At 36.6% G+C, this 18,141-nt stretch overlaps 3 protein-coding genes across 3 annotated transcripts; 2 read left to right on the plus strand and 1 right to left on the minus strand.

Annotated features, from left to right (window-relative positions):
* The first annotated feature begins 637 nt into the window (after positions 1-637).
* Positions 638-6,585, plus strand: LOC7484293 (protein STRUBBELIG-RECEPTOR FAMILY 8). Its single transcript, XM_024611466.2, has 16 exons — positions 638-1,015; positions 1,489-1,621; positions 1,715-1,786; positions 1,890-1,955; positions 2,049-2,120; positions 2,208-2,279; positions 2,851-2,922; positions 3,044-3,109; positions 3,189-3,254; positions 3,349-3,659; positions 3,972-4,228; positions 4,585-4,856; positions 4,937-5,072; positions 5,209-5,348; positions 5,476-5,632; positions 6,147-6,585. The coding sequence occupies exons 1-16, from the start codon at positions 913-915 to the stop codon at positions 6,297-6,299; spliced, it is 2,148 nt and encodes a 715-aa protein (XP_024467234.1). The 5' UTR covers positions 638-912; the 3' UTR covers positions 6,300-6,585.
* A 1,459-nt stretch (positions 6,586-8,044) lies between these two features.
* LOC7484294 (O-fucosyltransferase 15) lies at positions 8,045-13,152 on the plus strand. Its single transcript, XM_002316526.4, has 10 exons — positions 8,045-8,481; positions 8,855-8,944; positions 9,113-9,206; positions 9,383-9,444; positions 9,587-9,675; positions 10,093-10,213; positions 10,313-10,456; positions 10,570-10,904; positions 11,826-12,066; positions 12,660-13,152. Exons 1-10 carry the CDS (start codon positions 8,209-8,211, stop codon positions 12,966-12,968), a joined length of 1,758 nt encoding a protein of 585 aa, XP_002316562.3. The 5' UTR covers positions 8,045-8,208; the 3' UTR covers positions 12,969-13,152.
* A 275-nt stretch (positions 13,153-13,427) lies between these two features.
* LOC7484295 (subtilisin-like protease SBT2.4) lies at positions 13,428-17,596 on the minus strand. Its single transcript, XM_024581063.2, has 10 exons — positions 16,718-17,596; positions 16,429-16,573; positions 15,933-16,330; positions 15,738-15,833; positions 15,559-15,628; positions 15,177-15,459; positions 14,674-15,014; positions 14,325-14,592; positions 13,973-14,245; positions 13,428-13,896 (listed from the first exon to the last, which is right to left on the minus strand). Exons 1-10 carry the CDS (start codon positions 17,017-17,019, stop codon positions 13,484-13,486), a joined length of 2,589 nt encoding a protein of 862 aa, XP_024436831.1. The 5' UTR covers positions 17,020-17,596; the 3' UTR covers positions 13,428-13,483.
* Positions 17,597-18,141: the final 545 nt, after the last annotated feature.

Genomic DNA, 18,141 nt, shown 5'->3' on the forward strand with positions numbered 1-18,141 from the left:
GATCAACTTTCATGTACTAAAAAATAATTTTATGTTCTATCGACAACTTCTTTAATTAAATATACAATCACAAAAATTTAATTATTTAAAACTCCTCTTTAAGTTCGATTAGAAAGTAAATCATTTATTCTTCAAAATCGTTGTACCTTCTCATTTACGTAGAAATTGTATACATTTTGGTAATTATTTTTTAAAAAATTGAAATTAATAATTTTAAAAAATCATAGTTATTATTAAACCTTGAAATCTGAAAAACTCCCAATTCAAAACTTGACTTGAATTAATTTTTAATTTAAATTAAAAAATTTATTAACTTAATTTTATTAATTTAAAAAATTAATAATAAATATATTAATTTGACTAAACCTGATCAAGTTAATATCAACTATTTAAAAAAATAAAAAATATATATTTTTTATAAAAAAATAATTGATCTATTGATTTAGTTCCATGACTAGGATTTTTTTTAAAGAAATTTATTTATTGAAGAGGTCCATATTTAGTGATAAACAATAACTTTGGAAAGTGGTTTTTTGTAAAACTGAAATTAACATTAAAATGTATATTTCTTGGCATCAATTATTTTTCTCTTTCCAATTCTTTCCTTTTTTCGCCGACACCCACAACAAAACACAAACACAGTTTCTCACTCACGCTATAAACAGTATCTCTCTCTAGCTGTCATTGTCTTTAATGACAACGTCTCTAACTACTGACTGTGATCTCCACCTCATTAACATCCTCTTCTCTTCTTCTTGTTTGCTTCTTGGGTCTCCACATTTGACGAAACCATGAGCTTTTACCTCACTTGATCAAACTGATCACCACCAACCTCTAAAGTCTAAACTAGACTGAACAAAAACACCCCAGAAGAGAAAAACACCAAACTTGTTAAGTTTGTCGGTAAAAGCAATGGCATTGAAGCACTTTGAGTTGCTTTTGTTTGTGTTTGTGGTTAAAGTTTTGATCTTTGGTTTCCCAGTTCTTGTCCAATGCACTACTGATGCTAATGATGGTAAAGTTTGCATTTTTTTGAAATATTTTTTAATGGGGTTTTGGTTTTTTGACTGATCGGTTGTTTTTTGTTAGTTTGATGGTGATTGGTGCGGTTAAATTTATTGAATTTTGGTTGTTTCTTTTTCTTTGGTTGGAGTGAGCTAGAGTCAAGAAATGAACTTTTACTACGATAATCTTTTTGTTTTTTTTTTCTTTGGAAGATCAGTTTATTTTGTGTTTGTTTCCTAGGAAAATGTGCTGGCAATGGTGTTCTACCTTTTGTGTTTAGCTCATGAAAGTATGATAGTTTTTTTTATGGCTAAAGTAGGCTAATAATGATTGAAATGCTCTCTCATTTCATTTAGATTGCAAGTTTTGTTATTTATTTGCTTTCATTTCCCAGTGAAATAATCAAGGGTTTATGTCGGCGGCTTTTTTTTAGGGGTTAAATTAGTTGGTTTTGAGGATTGAAGGTATTTTCTGTTGTTGCAGTTCAAGCTCTACAATCTATGTACTCTTCACTGAATAGTCCTTCACAGCTGACCAGTTGGAAAAGTATTGGTGGTGATCCATGTGGAGAGTCATGGAAAGGGATCACCTGTGAAGGATCAGCTGTTGTTTCCGTGTAAGAAAGTGCATTGAGAATTTAGGCTTTTAATTGATTGGTGGTTTGCTTTGTTTCTTTTGTTCAATGGTTTTGTGCTGCTGTTGTTGACAGTCAGATTTCTGGGTTAGGACTTGACGGAACAATGGGATACATGCTTTCAAACCTCATGTCATTGAGAACATTGTGAGAGATTTAATGCTTTATTTCATCTGTTGGGTGTATGAAATTGTATTATTGCTTTCATTGGTTATTTGAGTTGCTGATATCAGCTGTTTGTGCGTGCCAGTGATCTAAGTGACAACAACATTCATGATCCACTCCCATATCAGTTGCCACCGAATCTTACAAGCTTGTAATGTTCCATCATGTCAATTGTTTCTAATTTCTTCGAGCTGTTTGATTTTATTGTTTAATAATGTGCTCATTCTATTCTTGCATAATGCAGAAATCTTGCCATAAACAACTTCAGTGGGAATCTTCCTTATTCCATTTCTACCATGGTTTCTCTTAGCTACCTGTGAGTGACTCATCTTGAATGCATTGAAGTTTTGTCAAGAAATTGCAGAATTTGGGTTATTCGCTGATTCAACATCTTTGGTTTCAGGAATGTAAGCCGTAATTCACTGTCCCAGTCAATTGGAGATGTTTTCCATAATCTTTCTCTCCTCTCAACCATGTGAGATTTCTTACTTTAAAACAGATGTTATTTGGGTTTTAATTTTCATTAGAGATTTAATCTTTAGAATACATGTGCAACTGACTTTTCAGTACTATGCAAAGAATTATGATGGCTGATGGAAAAGCCACAGCATGATAATATTTTGACAAACTTGACTATTCAAAGATAATACAAGTGGAAGGGAAGCAATACAATAAGAATGATCCACAAGTGGCATAAAGTGTTAGGCTGTTGAGGAGATTAGGGATCTGTTGAAGTAGAATTCACTTTATTGCAGAGAAGTATATTTTGTTAGGAGAGATAAATGAATGGTAAAGGGGAGTGCCAAGCAGGAAAAGCAAAACTATGGTGTTTTGGTGTCTAACATGGTGGAAAGATAGTGCCAATCAGAGAACGATCAGGAAAGCATATTTCATCTATATGAATTGTATCCCAATTGCCTACCATGGGAGCTTTTGTCATGTTATTCTTTGATTTTCTTCAGTTTCCAGCACAATATAATGCCCTTACATACTTTTTCAATAGATATTACTCTTGGATGTTTACTATTGCTTGTGCATGCATGCAGGGATGTCTCTTTCAACAACCTTAGTGGAGATATTCCCAGTTCCTTTAGTTCATTGTCCAATCTTTCTACACTGTGAGTAGAGTGCTGACTTCTTTCAAAATTAACTAAATAACATATATATTGAGCAAAAGAAAAAGATTGCAAACTCCTGGACATTTTGATTAAAGTCTTTTGATATTCTTAAACTTTGCAGCAATGTTCAGAACAATCAACTGACAGGTTCTCTTAATGCTCTTACTGGTTTGCCTTTGACGACTCTGTAAGTTCCTAAAGAAATAGTGGGATTGTAAATGTATCATCTGCCAATATGTTCTTATTGCACCTTGTATTTTCAACAGAAATGTTGCAAACAACAATTTGAGTGGATGGATACCTCAAGAGCTTAGTTCAATCCCAAACTTTATGTAAGTTTTCATGCTCTGTATATCCCTCCATGCCAAATTTATCATGTTCTGCTTCTGCAATATCTTAAATAAGCTCTTTGAATAATTAAATCAGATACAATGGAAATTCTTTTGACAATGGTCCTGCTCCACCTCCGCCACCATATACCTCTCCACCTTCTGGTAAATCTCACAGAAACCGTACTCATCCAGGATCTGGTGCACCTAGGACCTCATCTTCTGATGGTCAACCATCTGAGTCAGATAAGGGGATATCAGTGGGAGCAATTGTAGGGGTAGCCCTAGGTTCTGTGGTTCTGGTTCTCATTGCACTACTTGCTCTTGTCTTTTGCATTAAAAAGCATCAAGGCAAGGAAATTGATCCTCTAGCTTCCCGGGGAAGTCGTCCTGCTGATACATATTATAGTAGGTTTTCTGTCCCTTGTATCTTTATTCTTCTGACACAACCTTTTGAATTTTCAGAATATGGGGCCACATTTTTGCCTAATTGGTTTCATGTGGGGTTGCAGTATCTATAACACTGTAGTATCCATGAGGCAATTAAGATTGAATGTGATTAGCTGGTTTGTCTGCTTATTAATGCACAATATAATGCTGAATCCCTCCTTCATTCAACATGCTTCAAAAATTTGTTGCTTAATAGTTTGAAGCTGGAAGCTCATCTAATAATCCTAACCACTTGGGTTTTTACACTGCATTGTTGCATTGTTTTTCTAGCTGGTGCAGAGATGCAAGAGCCAAGGGTGAAAAACATGGCTGCTGTTACGGATCTGAAGCCCCCACCTGCTGAGAAATTGGTGGCTGAGAGATTACTAGGGAATTCTGGATCCATAAAGAGAATGAAGTCGCCCATCACTGCCACTTCATATAGTGTTGCTTCTCTTCAAACAGCAACAAATAGCTTTAGTCAAGAGTTTATAATTGGTGAAGGTTCTCTTGGTCGTGTTTACAGAGGGGACTTTCCTCATGGAAAGGTAACTTAATCATTGGATATAAAATGATATCTATGTTCTTATAGTTATGCTGGTTTCTATACTTGTATTGGTATGAATCAGTGGAGCTGCCAGTATTGCATGCACTTGAAAGGGTCCTGTTGCTTGCCATATTGATCATGTTTTTTTGTGCTTGTTGAGTCGTTGACTCGCCTTTATCTGGTAATTTGATTTAATTCACGATTCTTCTTTTGATCAAAAGGACATTAAAATAAAGCCATCTTGAATGTGAGAGTTTCTCTTCACTCAGTTTTCTGGTTGGGTTACTTCTTTGTTTTTACAGATTCTGCCAACCTCTTTAGCAAGCTAACTAATTAACTTATGTTCTGTTGAGCTAGATAATGGCTGTTAAGAAGATCGACAATGCAGCACTGTCATTACAGGAGGAAGATAACTTTCTTGAAGCTGTTTCAAATATGTCACACTTGAGGCACCCAAACATCGTTTCCCTAGTAGGATACTGTGTAGAGCATGGGCAGCGACTTTTGGTTTATGAATTTATAGCAAATGGGAGTCTGCATGATATACTGCACTTTGCTGATGATGGCAGCAAGACTTTATCTTGGAATGCACGTGTTAGAGTAGCACTTGGCACTGCCCGGGCTTTAGAGTATGTTATCCATGTGTGCATTATAATTCTCTCATACAGCTTGCCCTACATCCTCTCTTAACTGTAGCCTGCTTACTCAGGTACTTGCATGAAGTCTGTTTGCCTTCTGTTGTACATAGAAACTTCAAGTCAGCTAATATTTTACTTGATGAAGAACTCAATCCCCACTTGTCAGACTGTGGTTTAGCTGCTCTGACTCCAAACACAGAGAGACAGGTAAAGCAAAAGGATTGAATAGTCTTCTGTGTTGTCAATGCAAACTTTCATTAAGTTCATGCTTTGTGGAACTTTTGGTTAACATCCCTCTTGTTGTGTTTGGACTGACTAAGTCTACTATGACTCACATTGACAGGTTTCAACACAGATGGTTGGTTCATTTGGTTATAGTGCTCCTGAATTTGCCCTGTCAGGAATATACACTGTAAAAAGTGATGTCTACAGCTTTGGGGTGGTGATGTTGGAGCTATTGACTGGTCGGAAGCCACTGGACAGGTAATGTTTCTCTTGTTTGCTGATCTATTGTGCTTTAGTTCTTTAGACTTGTTTAGGCATTTATTTTTCTGGTTATTCTTGAACTTGGTTTATATGTATCCCTTATCCAATTTTTTGGGTTTCATAGTTCGAGGGTGAGATCAGAGCAGTCACTTGTTAGATGGGCTACTCCTCAACTGCATGATATCGATGCCTTGGCAAAAATGGTTGATCCTGCCCTGAATGGCATGTATCCTGCAAAGTCTCTTTCACGTTTTGCTGACATCATTGCCCTCTGTGTTCAGGTAAGCTTCTATTCTGATGACAAGACTAAAAACAAACCTATCTTTAGCTTTCATGAAAAATCAAGCATGTAAAAGACGGAAGACAGTTTATTCTACTTTAAGAATTCTGAAATGGTTATTTGGAGTCATTTTGCCATGCTGGAAAAGAATAAAAAAGAATGAAAGAAATAAAGGTTATTCAGCTGACCTCTCTGGAAATTGAAGCCTGAATGCAGTGAGCAATCTAATACTTCCGTTAATTATTTTTGGAGAGAAATACATCAGTTGATGATTCATCTAACTTGTAAACTTTTGAGCTTAAAATCATCTGTGCATCATATAGAGCCTATTCTTGTCTTGACATGCATTCCCATTTGCTTCCATTGATTCATTTCCTTCAGATATGATTATGGGTCAGAATATGCACGCACATGTATGCTCTGCATGGAGTTCTTTAATTTTACCTGCAGCTTTATTTATTATCATTCTCCCTTTGCTGAGAATGGTCACCATTTGATTTTTGTTTTCTTTATAGCCGGAACCGGAGTTCCGCCCTCCCATGTCTGAAGTTGTGCAAGCATTAGTACGACTAGTGCAAAGGGCCAGTGTGGTCAAGAGACGACCCAGTGATGATTCAGGGTTTGCATATAAAACCCCGGATCATGAGGCAATCGATTCAGCATTTTGAGTGTCTTGGCGTTATTGAACTTGGAAGTGAAGCATCTGGTTTTGCATACAGCCATGCAGAAGTCGATGGCCGATGAAATCATGCACAGATAAAGAGGAAAGATGCTTAAAAGCTATAAAATCAGATCAGAAAGATATGTAATTATGTCTGAAGAGTTGCTTATTTATAACTCCATCTTAAGCTGTAAATGATTTAAAACTGTATTCCAAAATTTTCCTTCATCTTTTGTTGTAACATATACGATATAATGCATCCTAATAAAAGAATTTCCACTTGATCCTAGCAAGTTTACATTTTCGCAAAGATTACTCACCTGCAGTTAGATTTGAACTGTCAATTTGAACATGCTGCTCCACACCAGAAACTGCCAACCAGAAGCCGAAAAGGCAGGGAATCTGGGGTAGGACAAAAACAATGTCAGAAAGGCAGGTGGTTCCTCCTTTCATTGCATATTGGAAGCATGAAGGAGCAAGTGGATTATGACTGACATATGACCTCGAAAAAGACAGTGAACAGGTTGTTCCACGTGCCTCTCAAACTCCATAATGGAAATGGGTGGAGAAGTTGTTGTCTTTTGCATGTAGACTTGTGTTTTGGAATTTTCTTTGGGACTAGCAACAATCTTCATATTTTGTGGAATAAGGTTTAGGGTTTAGTATTGATTTTGTTGAATATTTTTCCCATAAGAATCTCTGGAACTCCATTGTAACAAAGATAAAAAAAAAAAAAAAAAGTAAAGTCACAACGCAATTGAATCTAGCATTTTCTCAATTAAGCATGTGAGTGGAAGTTTTTACACAAACCATCAATTAGTTTTTCGAATTGTATTTGATTATTCTTTTATAACAAAAGAAATAGGCTTGGTTGTGATAAAGAAGACATGTGTCATGTGTGTCTTTTATTTTTTAAATATATAAATTCATTCTAAAATTATTTTATAATAAAATTTACTTTTATATTTTAATCTATGTCCTTTTAATTAAAAATATTATTACGTTCTAATTAAAAAAAATTTTTATTCTATATCAAGCCAGATTCAGTTGATTGATTTTACAAAACATCAATCTTCTCAAATGGTTGATAGAATTTGAAAAACCCTCTTTTTTTATTTGATTATTTTGTTAATTTTTTTTGGTATTTTTGGTTTAATCAGTTTTCGAGTTTTTTGCTCGCTTTTATTACTCCAATTAAATAAAAGTAGGATTTTTTTTTAACCTAAGAAATAATAACAGGGGTTACTACATGGTATCAATAAAAATATAAAAGCCAATTAAACAACAATTAGGTTTATATTTCATAAAAAAAATTATTATTTTATTCAATTTAATAATTGAATTGATAGCAATATTTCATGACAAAGATATTCTATACTAGACCCATCAAATAATAAAAGGTCAATTTGTCTTGAGAGATTAATTTTAATTAATCCTTGTAGTTAACAAGCTTAATTAACTTACTTAGTATATAAACCTAGAAACTATATATTTAATCTCTCCTAATTCAATTCTCACGTTTATTATTTTTTTTATAATTATTATATAAAAATAGTGGTATATTTGTACATATTTTAATATTGACGAAATACTATTTTTTATTCTGAAAAAATATTAAATTAAGAATGGTCAATATTGTTGAGCAACTATATAATTATTTTTAATACTATATTTATAGGGACTATTCGATTAGTTCTAACAAAATACAGGGACTTATAACCAACTCTTATGTTCATAAACAAGCAGCTTGTGATACCAAAACTCATGACAGCAAACTCAAAACAAAAGCCAGTTAGTCCACAGTTTATTACATATATCTATCCCAGATTCAGACAACAACAAGAACAAGAACCCATTTCGAAGCAAACCCACGAAAAAAGCTTTCATTTTTAGCAGAAAGAAGCAACATTTTTCATATGTCCTCCTCAGCTGACTTCTATAATATACCCTCATCACCGAGTCAGTCTCCTCGGCCCGGACAAAAGAAAGGGAGGAGAAAGAGAGAGAGGGAGAAGGTTTTTTGGTATCAGAAGAAGGGAGCCAAAGGAATTGTGGGTTTGATTTTTTTGGTGGGTTTGTTTTTTATTTTCAATGGGTTCATGGTTTTAAGGCTTCAACTTGATGATGAAATCAGCGGCAACAAAGATGTGTCTGTTCGGAATTCTTCTTCAATTTCAGTTTCGATAAAGGTATATTTTTCTTTGAAACTTAGCTGTGGTTAATAATTTGTGGATTTGGAGAAGGAATGGAGTGACTTTATGGATACACGGTTTGGTAATTTAATAAAGATACATGATTTATGTAATCTGTGATTAATTAGGAAGATTGCAGCATAAAAACTTCCTGTTTTGATTCTTTATATTAATTTGGAGAAGTTAGAAAGTTGTTTAAATTACTGTATTTCATCTTTGTTAATATATAAAAGATGCATGGTTTATGTAATTTGTGATTCATTTGGAGAATCTGATCTTGAGTCGAGCAGGCCAGATCATGAGTGAATAGAAAATGATAAAAAAACATTCCCATTATAATTTTTTATATGTTTAACTGGATTGAATGCAGGGAGAATTGAAAACGATTGGTAAAGGAAAAAGGCTGCGAAAGGGTACTTATGATAGGATGTTGGCTTTGGCTGCTCATTCCCTTGCTGAGGTATTTGAATTGCCAAGTTTTTATCTTGTTATATGGGTATAGTTTGTTTTGGTTTGTGAGCTATTTGGATTCAATCTCTACTGATTTAATCTTTATGTAGCTGCAATTTTTTTCTTTTTGCGTTCTGTATTGTTTGATTTTTTTTCCCTCCATGTAACATGATAACAGAATAAACGTGAGCCGAAAGATTTGTGGCAGGAGCTGTTTGTTCCTGCTTCTGCTTGGAGACCTTGTGCTGATCATCGTAATTGGAATCACAGTGGTAACTCACTCTTTCTGTGTTGTGCGTGTGGACATTTGACTTGATGTCTGCATTCGCATGTGTTTCTGCCTGTGTCTCATGTGGAAATATGTCTTGGATATCTTAATTTGAGTAAACACGTGTTATAGTGGTGCAAAACTGGTTCTAACTTGGTATTTCTCGGTGGTGCTTTGTAGAGGGAAACAATGGTTACATTTTGGTCACTGCGAATGGTGGGATGAACCAGCAAAGAGTAGCTGTAAGCAATGCTTTGACTAATTGCAGCTTTCATATTACTCCTTTGTGACCCAGTTTCATAGTTTGTGTGCAACTGTCTTTGCTTCTGAAGGGATATATTTTGTATTTTCAACTGATTCAACTTTGTTCTATTTTAAAAACAGGTTTGCAATGCTGTTGTTATTGCACGGTTGTTGAATTCAACTCTTGTTATTCCTAGATTTATGTACAGCAGCGTCTGGAGAGATGTGAGGTAATATTTTTTCTCTTTGTTTTCTCTCATTTTTTCCCTTTAGAGAAAGTGTACATTTTGATTGTTGGATAAAACATAATTGCTTGTGATAGTTGTTGGTTGCCTAGTGGTGTGGCTTGAAATTGGTATATCTATCTTGAAGGAAAGTGCGTGCATCTTTTAATAATTAGATTGGAGAAATAATCTTGTGGATGTCTTGATTTTAAGGTGATTGCTGCTTGTGATATTTACTGCTATTGTGTACCCATAATGAGTTAGTTAACTTCTTCTCCCATAAGTGCCAGAAGTGCAATGCTTCATCACTGCAAATCAAAGCAATTTATTTGAGTCATTCTTACTCTTACATGTGATTTGGATCATTCTTATTCTTACATGTGATTTGGATGGAAAAGTGACGATCAATTCTTTATTTCATAGTCAATTCAGTGACATCTATCAGGAGGAGCATTTTATTAATTACCTCACTCCTGATATTCGGATAGTGAAGGAACTGCCTAAAGAGCTGCAGTCGCTAGATTTGGAGGCAATTGGTAGTGTTGTGAGTTTCTTATCCATAATAATTCTGAGTGCACTCATACCTGATTTGTTCTTATCTTGCGTGATTTGTTGTTAGTAATGATATTACAATATCATGCAGGTGACAGATGCAGATATTGGGAAAGAATCAAAGCCAAGTTTTTATTTGAAAAACATTCTCCCTATATTACTAAAAAATAGAGTTGTCCATTTTGTTGGATTTGGGAATCGCTTGGCATTTGATCCAATACCATTTCAGTTACAGGTAAATCTCTTTCCTTTTGTACTCTAGTTTGCTGCATATGATGGTATAAGATTGTCATCCTTATTTCATTTCCTTCCTGCTTTGCTCATCCTAATGTCGGGGACTTCATCTAGACACTTCGGTGCAGATGTAATTTTCATGCGCTGCAATTTTCTCCCAAGATACAAGAAACTGTTGCCTTGCTCATCCAAAGGTTGCGTAAAAATGCTGCCCATTCAGGGCCACTGGATCATTATCTTATCGGTCCTTATGCAGAAAAAAATCTGCAAGAGAAAGTGGGTCATGCTGTCAAAGCTTCAAGATATCTAGCTCTACATCTGAGGTTCGAAATTGACATGGTAGCACACTCTTTGTGTGAATACGGTGGAGGAGAAGAAGAGAGGAAAGAGTTGGAAGCGTATCGTGAGATTCATTTCCCTGCTCTGACACTTCTTAAGAAGACAAATAAGTACGCAACTATACATTTTTTCTATATGTGCATTATCCCCTGTATGTAGGCATGCATTGTAGCGTGCTGGTCAACAGGTGCCCTAAGTTATACCTATCTTATATAAGGCAATAGTCGTAGTGCCTTTGTTTCCCTATCTTTCAATTTTTTTTTCTGGTCTTTATATATGTAGACAGATAGGTGTAAAAATATTGTTTTTGAAGCCCACCTTTCAAAAAAGTATGCCCCATGTGTGCCACGCATGCTTAATGCCACAACATATCTGATGCAGGGCAGCTTAGGGGGATATTTTCAAGGGGATGTGAACAGTAATGTGAATAGATATTTGAGGGTTTGAATTGGTCTTTTGGTGGCTATTGGATATAGGATTGATTGGGTATGAATGTGTGTGGGTGTTTTGGAGTTCGATTGAGGTTGTTTGATGGTTAGGATAAAGATCTTTGTTTAAAGGAATTGCGATGTATGTGAAAAAGCTAATGGAGCCACACCAGTAGAGTTTACACACCTAAAAGGAGGAAAGACCTAAGCATCACACCTGTGGTTCTAAGGAGTCACACCTACAAGAGATTGTGTGCAAAACATAGTTGCTGGAAGTTACGTTCATAAACTGATTCTCTAAAATGAAGCATCGCCAGCATAGTTATTTGTGAACTCACACACTCCTAAAGCTTTACATAGTTGGATTACTAATTTGAGAGAATACTTTTTGGTTCCAATTGCCATTTTGTAGGTCTAAACCTAGTCATCATTCTCCTATTCCAAGGATAACTTATTTGAGAGAATACTTTTTCCTTGAAACATGTGTAGCAGAGAGATATCCTTCTGATTTTTTTGATTTATTTTTTTTATTATTGAAGGGATAGCATACATGCTACAATTGCCTTGGCTTATTTCCTGGGTACGTTGTTTGATTTATGGCAGGCTACCTTCTCCTGCAATGCTGAGGGAAGAAGGCTTATGTCCCTTAACTCCTGAGGAAGCAGTACTTATGCTTGCAGCTCTAGGGTTCAGTAGGAAGACACATATATTCATAGCAGGTGCAAATATATATGGAGGGAGATCAAGATTAACTGCTTTAACCAGCTTGTATCCTAATTTAGTTACTAAAGAGAAACTGCTTTCAGCAACTGAACTCAAACCATTCATGAATTTTTCATCTCAGGTAATAAAGTGACATTTTTCACCACTTTTTATTGTGTAATTTTGTGGTTGTCATCTATTTAATTTGATATAGTGCATTAGGTGGAGCCATGTAGTGTAAATAGGAGGATGTCTGAATCCTCAAGTTAGCTCTTTATTAATATATGGTATCTTGGTGATTGAAGTGAACATGGGACGAAGACCAGTACTTTGGATGATCCTTCTGTTGTAGCTTGCATCATGCTGAACCTGAACTTGTATCTCATGCTAAACATCTTAGGCAGCTGTTATTGTGTGGATTTGGGTTGAGAGCAACACATTTCATTCCTCATAGGGTAGGTCTAAGAGGACCTTTTTCAAAGCATTCCTAACCCAGTGTGGTTTTGGTGGATCTATGACTAAGGAATGCCTTTTTTGCATTCTACTACCGTATTGCAGCCTTTCCTTTTCAGTTCGCCATCAATTTTTTTTTGGAGTGGGGCTTCACCATTATCACTGCACCATGAAATGATACATGAACCCTGCTGTCCTTGTCAGATTTTGTTTTTTTACATCATTTAACTGTTTTTCCTTTTTAATCAGTCTTGATGCATGATGAGCTTATTTCTTGTGCAGCTTGCAGCGCTGGACTTCATAGCCTGCACCGCGTCTGATGCATTTGCCATGACGGACTCTGGGAGTCAGTTGTCATCTTTGGTTTCTGGTTTTCGAATATACTATGGTGGAGGGAAGATGCCAACAATACGACCAAACAAGCGGAGACTTGCTGACATTTTCAGGAAGAACAACAGTATTGAATGGAAGATATTTGAGCAGAGAGTTAGAAAGGCAGTTAGACAAACTAAACATGTGCTGCAAAGGCCAAAGGCTAGGAGTGTTTACAGATATCCACGGTGTAAAGAGTGTATGTGCCTAACAGAATAATGTGTTCCTTATCTGACATTTGATGCCATTGTAGCTTCCATTTTTTTATTAATCTGATGTATTTCATTCTTTCTCATTTCTGTAAGTGAAAGATAGACAAATTGGGGAAACGCCCAAAATACAAATAGAGTAACATACACGAGACTATCTTAATAGAAATATTGCATTCTTTCCCTTTCTTTTAGCTTAGCCCTCTGTCTTTTCTAGCATGGCTCACTCTCTAGTGAATATATTGCTTTTGATGCTCCTAAAATGCCTTTGGCTTTTCTACTTTTTCAGGCAGTGAACTGTATCCTTGGTACCTAACAGGACATTGTCAAAATTTAGTATTTGGTTATAAATACAAAATACCCAATGGTATTGTTTGTGAACAAGAGGGAGCAGCTGTTAGGTATTGGTTATGTCTGATTTCTTGTTGCTTTTGATTTGTGGATTACTCTAGAGTCTAGCTAGCCGCTGTAAAACAGAAATTTATGTTCCTCAAATATATTTTCTTAAACATTTCCAACCCATGTCTATGATGTTGAAATAGGCAAAACAGATAATGGTAGTCTGACAATATGATTTAAACTTCCTGTCAGAACAATTTCACCAAAGCTAAACTCACCCCCTGCTTGGATCACTCGAAACTGTATCTCAATATCTTGTATTTCTTGTGGAGCTATTCTAAACCAAGTTGGAGACAAGTTTACCATGGTCCCATTAGGCGATATGACTGAGCATGTGTATGTCTCTGGTCTGCTGCCTCCATTCTTCAGACTCCGCTTGACTGTTAGAGAGTTTCTTAGTGTGGATATCGTCACTGAAGGTAGGTTCAGGTTGGCCGGATGGCTAAGCGATCGGTTGCACCTCTCTCCAGTTGCAGCATTGATCACAGACCAATCAATACCAGGCAATGAGCACAAAAAGTTTATGTGGTCTTCAAATTCTGCTTCATATTACACATCAGTTCAACTTCAGACGAATACTAAAAAAGTAAAAACCTTAGAGAGGTTAAATGTTACCTGCGGGTAAGACAAGGCCTGGATCAATAGCACGAGCAGGATTCACAAGTCCAGCGCCACTATCGAAATGAGTGGACGGATAGTAGCTATTAAGATAAGATCCTTCTGCTAGTATGACTTCTCCATAATTGTCATACTTGGTAGCAGTAGTGGAGATGGCAGATGCAATCATAGATGGAGTCCACGAAGGATTATATTGCTTGATAAGGGCTGCTATTCCCACTGTATGAGGTGTTGCCATACTTGTACCAGACAGTAGTGCGAAATGGTATCCTAAATAATTAGCAAGGTCGCCTTACAAGATACTCTCATCAATCTAATGATAATAGCTTTATAATACTGACTTGCTTACCAGTTAGTATGGGTTCTAAGGCACTGAGGGGGCTCCAAGCTGCCCATATTTGGTGTCCTGGGGCAAGAATGTCTGGCTTAAGTACATCGGCAGGATTCCTGTTAATGTCAACAAAATCTGGCCCCCTGGAAGAGAATCTGCTGACAATAGGTGCTTGCCCCACAAAAGAAGCAACTCTACCCTCTCTTATAGCTGCTCTTGCACAGTATTGAATCACAAATCCTCTCTCATCCCTCTGGATATTTTGCTCGTAGTACTGAGATATTATCTGCATATAGAGACTGCATTATATTTCTCACAAGACAAAGTATTCATGGTGCTTAATGTTTTCTGATGCAGCATTTAATACCTGTGCATCAGCAACTTTTGGAATTATAATGCCTGAAACAGCAAAAGGAATAGGTTCTGCAATGAAATCACCGTAGGCCGGGTTTGCAACAAAAGCAAAACCCATAAATCCCAGAGTTCTTGCTGTGTCAATAATGGCATTGATGTTTGATGTCCCATTATAGAAGCCGGCTGAGAAGACACAGATAACTATTCGTCCTCGCACAATAATAGGGTCCAATGCTTCTGGAAATTGACATTCTTCAACATATGCTGGAGTCCTTGGGAATGCCCCATTTACCCTAACTGCATCTTTAGCCAGCACCAACTTACACAGAAACTCCCCGTCTCCAAAAGAAGGACCTGGAAAAGATTATGCAATGCATAAGTACAACAACGAGGACGGCGACAACCAAGCCTCAACCTTTTAAACTAGTTGGGGTTCGCTAAATGGATCCTTTTTCTCCGTTCTGCAAGAACATACATTGGTATTGTGCCAATTATACTACATCGGATACCTCATACCTGATAAACCTACGCCTCCAACCTTTAGCCCATTTCCAAGAAGAAGAGAACCGGGGTAACTTCTGTCTGTGCTGCAAGCAGCTACACCTACAGCCCATGGGCTGTAAGATACAACAGTTGAAAAGTCTGGCCCGTGGTTACCTGCAGCTTGAGCAACGAAAACTCCAGCTCGTCGAGCAAATAACATGAAAACATCAAACACACTTAAGAATGTAATGGTATCTTCTGGTGGTTCATCTGGTCCAACTGAGAGTGTTAATATGTCCACTCCATCCATTGTTGCCTGTGCCACAGATTCAGCACATGAGATTAATAAGATCCAATCAACAATATAAATGCTGTAGATATTTTGCGTTACAGACTAGTAAACCTCAAGACTTACTTGATCTATTGCTGCAACCACATCTGTTATAGTTCCCACTGTTGGATACACAGCCTTATAAACAGCAATTCTGAGGCCAATATATGTTAAAAGGTCATCTACTTCTCATCAAACTGTTGCCTAAACGCCATGCAAGTAAATTAATTAAGGCTACTGTATAAAACAAATTAAGAGCATACCGAGCACGAGGAGCCATCCCACTAGCTCGCCCATAATAGAAGCCATCCACAATCACTGGGACCCCAGCATTTCCAGCAGCAATTGATGCCACATGACTAAACATAGTATATTCATTTGTATCAATGACATCTTCAGCAGATGGCTATTTGATTATATTCAAGAGCATTTTACATAGTGATCATTGCAGTACGTACCTGCCATGCCCAGCAGCATCAAAGGGAGAGAGGAAGTCCACTGAAGTGTTGAGAGTAGCAATTGCTTGAGCCCCAGCTGAGAAGTACCTAGCTGACACTATCTTACCATTGCAAGAACTAGATGGAAATCTAGGCCCCGTTTCGCAAGCACCCGAAAAATGAGAAATATTTGATGTGAAAGGATTCAAGGGATCATAAGTAAAACTTGGATGTTCTGGGGTGATTCCTGTGTCAACAAAACCAATAACAATCCCTTCACCTCCATTTTTGTCTCCTCCTTCCTTTGCCCATACTTCTTGAGGTAACCCTAGGAATTGAGGAGTGTATGTTGTCATCAATTTGGCTCCTCTATCTTTCTCCACCAGCTTCACTCCAGGAGCAACTTTCAATTTGTTTGCCTGGAATTTTCAACCAACAAAACTTGCATTTACTTTTACCGTCAACTTTGAGAAAATATATATAGAGAAAGAGAAGGCTAAGAAACTAGGAAAGAAACCTGAGAAGGGGTTGTATGAACAGAAAAGCCATTAACAATGTGTTTGAAGCTGTAGAGCTTGTTGTAGCTTCCAGTTTTTAGATTGCTTTGCAGAAGTTGGTCATGAGAATCCACCAAGTGCTTTGCATGAGCCTTGGAAACTTCACTATCCATACAAAAATATATATCCTGATCAGTACCAATAGAAGAAAATGAATTCAACCCTAAAAATCTACATCCTCTCCCTTGCCCTAGAAGTCTAGGACAAATTTGTAAGATGTTCAAGACAGGAAAACAACAGTAGTAATACCTGTCAAGTGCAAGTACTTTTCGTCCTTCATGAGATAAATGGCTTCCATGAAATGCCACTGGCTCTTCTTCCATTAAGACCAAGTACACTGATCTTTCTTCTGCACAACAAGTACCAACAATAACAAAGACAAGGACAGTAATCAGAAGTGCATAATAACTCGAAGAAGCCGATGTATCAACCTTGTTTGCCATGATCATTTTCAGTGAAGGAAACATGAGCTCAGGCACCAGGATGTTGAGAAAAATAAGCTGCCATATACACAGCATGCAAAAACGTAAAGCAATAATTCTAAGACACATTGTCCATGTGAATAAAGCAGTAACGGTTTAGCTGATATGGAAAGGAAGCCCTGGAAAGGAAGCCCTGCTTTGGACTTAAACCGTTACTATTCCCTTAGATTATTACCTTGTATAGAATGCAAAGATGGTGGAGAATATCGAGGAAAGGCTTTTAGAGGTACTTCTTGGGCATGCATGCTGCCATGCGTATCAAAAAAACTACTAGAGACCTGGTTTATGTAGACAAGAAGCATGTTGCTAGGACTTACCGATAATATTTACTACCAATATGTTGATTTTGGGAGGTTCTCTATTCTTTATTGATTAAATTCGACTCCTTTTTTTAATCTAGGAGGGATTTTGATAGATTAAATTTTGATGAAATTGAAACAAATATGGTAATGAAATGACCTTCACAGTCGGATTGACTGGCAACTTCTAGGCCTCCTGTCAAAATAAGAATTTATTACAAACATGTAGGGAGGACGAAATAAGGTTGTAAAATACAACCCAACTTGACGAAATGATCCGAAAAACACGGGCTAAGAACATAATTTGAATTTCTAGTTAAGCTAGATAAAATATTGATATGAAAAAACCAGTTTGATCTAACTAAATTTTTAGTGATCTGTTTAATATTGCCTAATAAAAAATAATATAATTAAAAGATTTAATAAAAACGATTAACCCATGAGTTAATCTAATAATGTAATGATTTAGACTCTTTTTAAGTCGATTATAATCCTCTCGACAAATATGAACGGGATAACTCCAGAGGGTTTTCAAGACTGTAATGGGTTGCACACTTGCACTCCATCCTCGAGCACTGGGTACAAATATAGTACTCTTAGCCACGGTTTTGAAAGGCGGATGTCATGATTGCAAACTTCATAGATTGCCAAGTAACGCTCGCATTATCACCTAATCCAATAACACGCAGTAAGAAGCGATGCCCTAGGGCCTCATGATTTATACTCTATTGTTTTTAGCCCTGTGCATGTAGTTAAGCACTGAGGTGGTAGAATAATGTTGTAGACTTGACAATTTAATCTTGCCAAATGAATAGCATAAAGAAATAACCAAAAAAACAGCTAGGCCCACCGGCAGTCAGGCTCCAAGATCTTGAGGTCAGCTTTCGAAAAT

The sequence above is a fragment of the Populus trichocarpa genome, chromosome 11 (assembly GCF_000002775.5).
Source record: "Populus trichocarpa isolate Nisqually-1 chromosome 11, P.trichocarpa_v4.1, whole genome shotgun sequence".
Lineage (NCBI taxonomy): Eukaryota > Viridiplantae > Streptophyta > Magnoliopsida > Malpighiales > Salicaceae > Populus > Populus trichocarpa.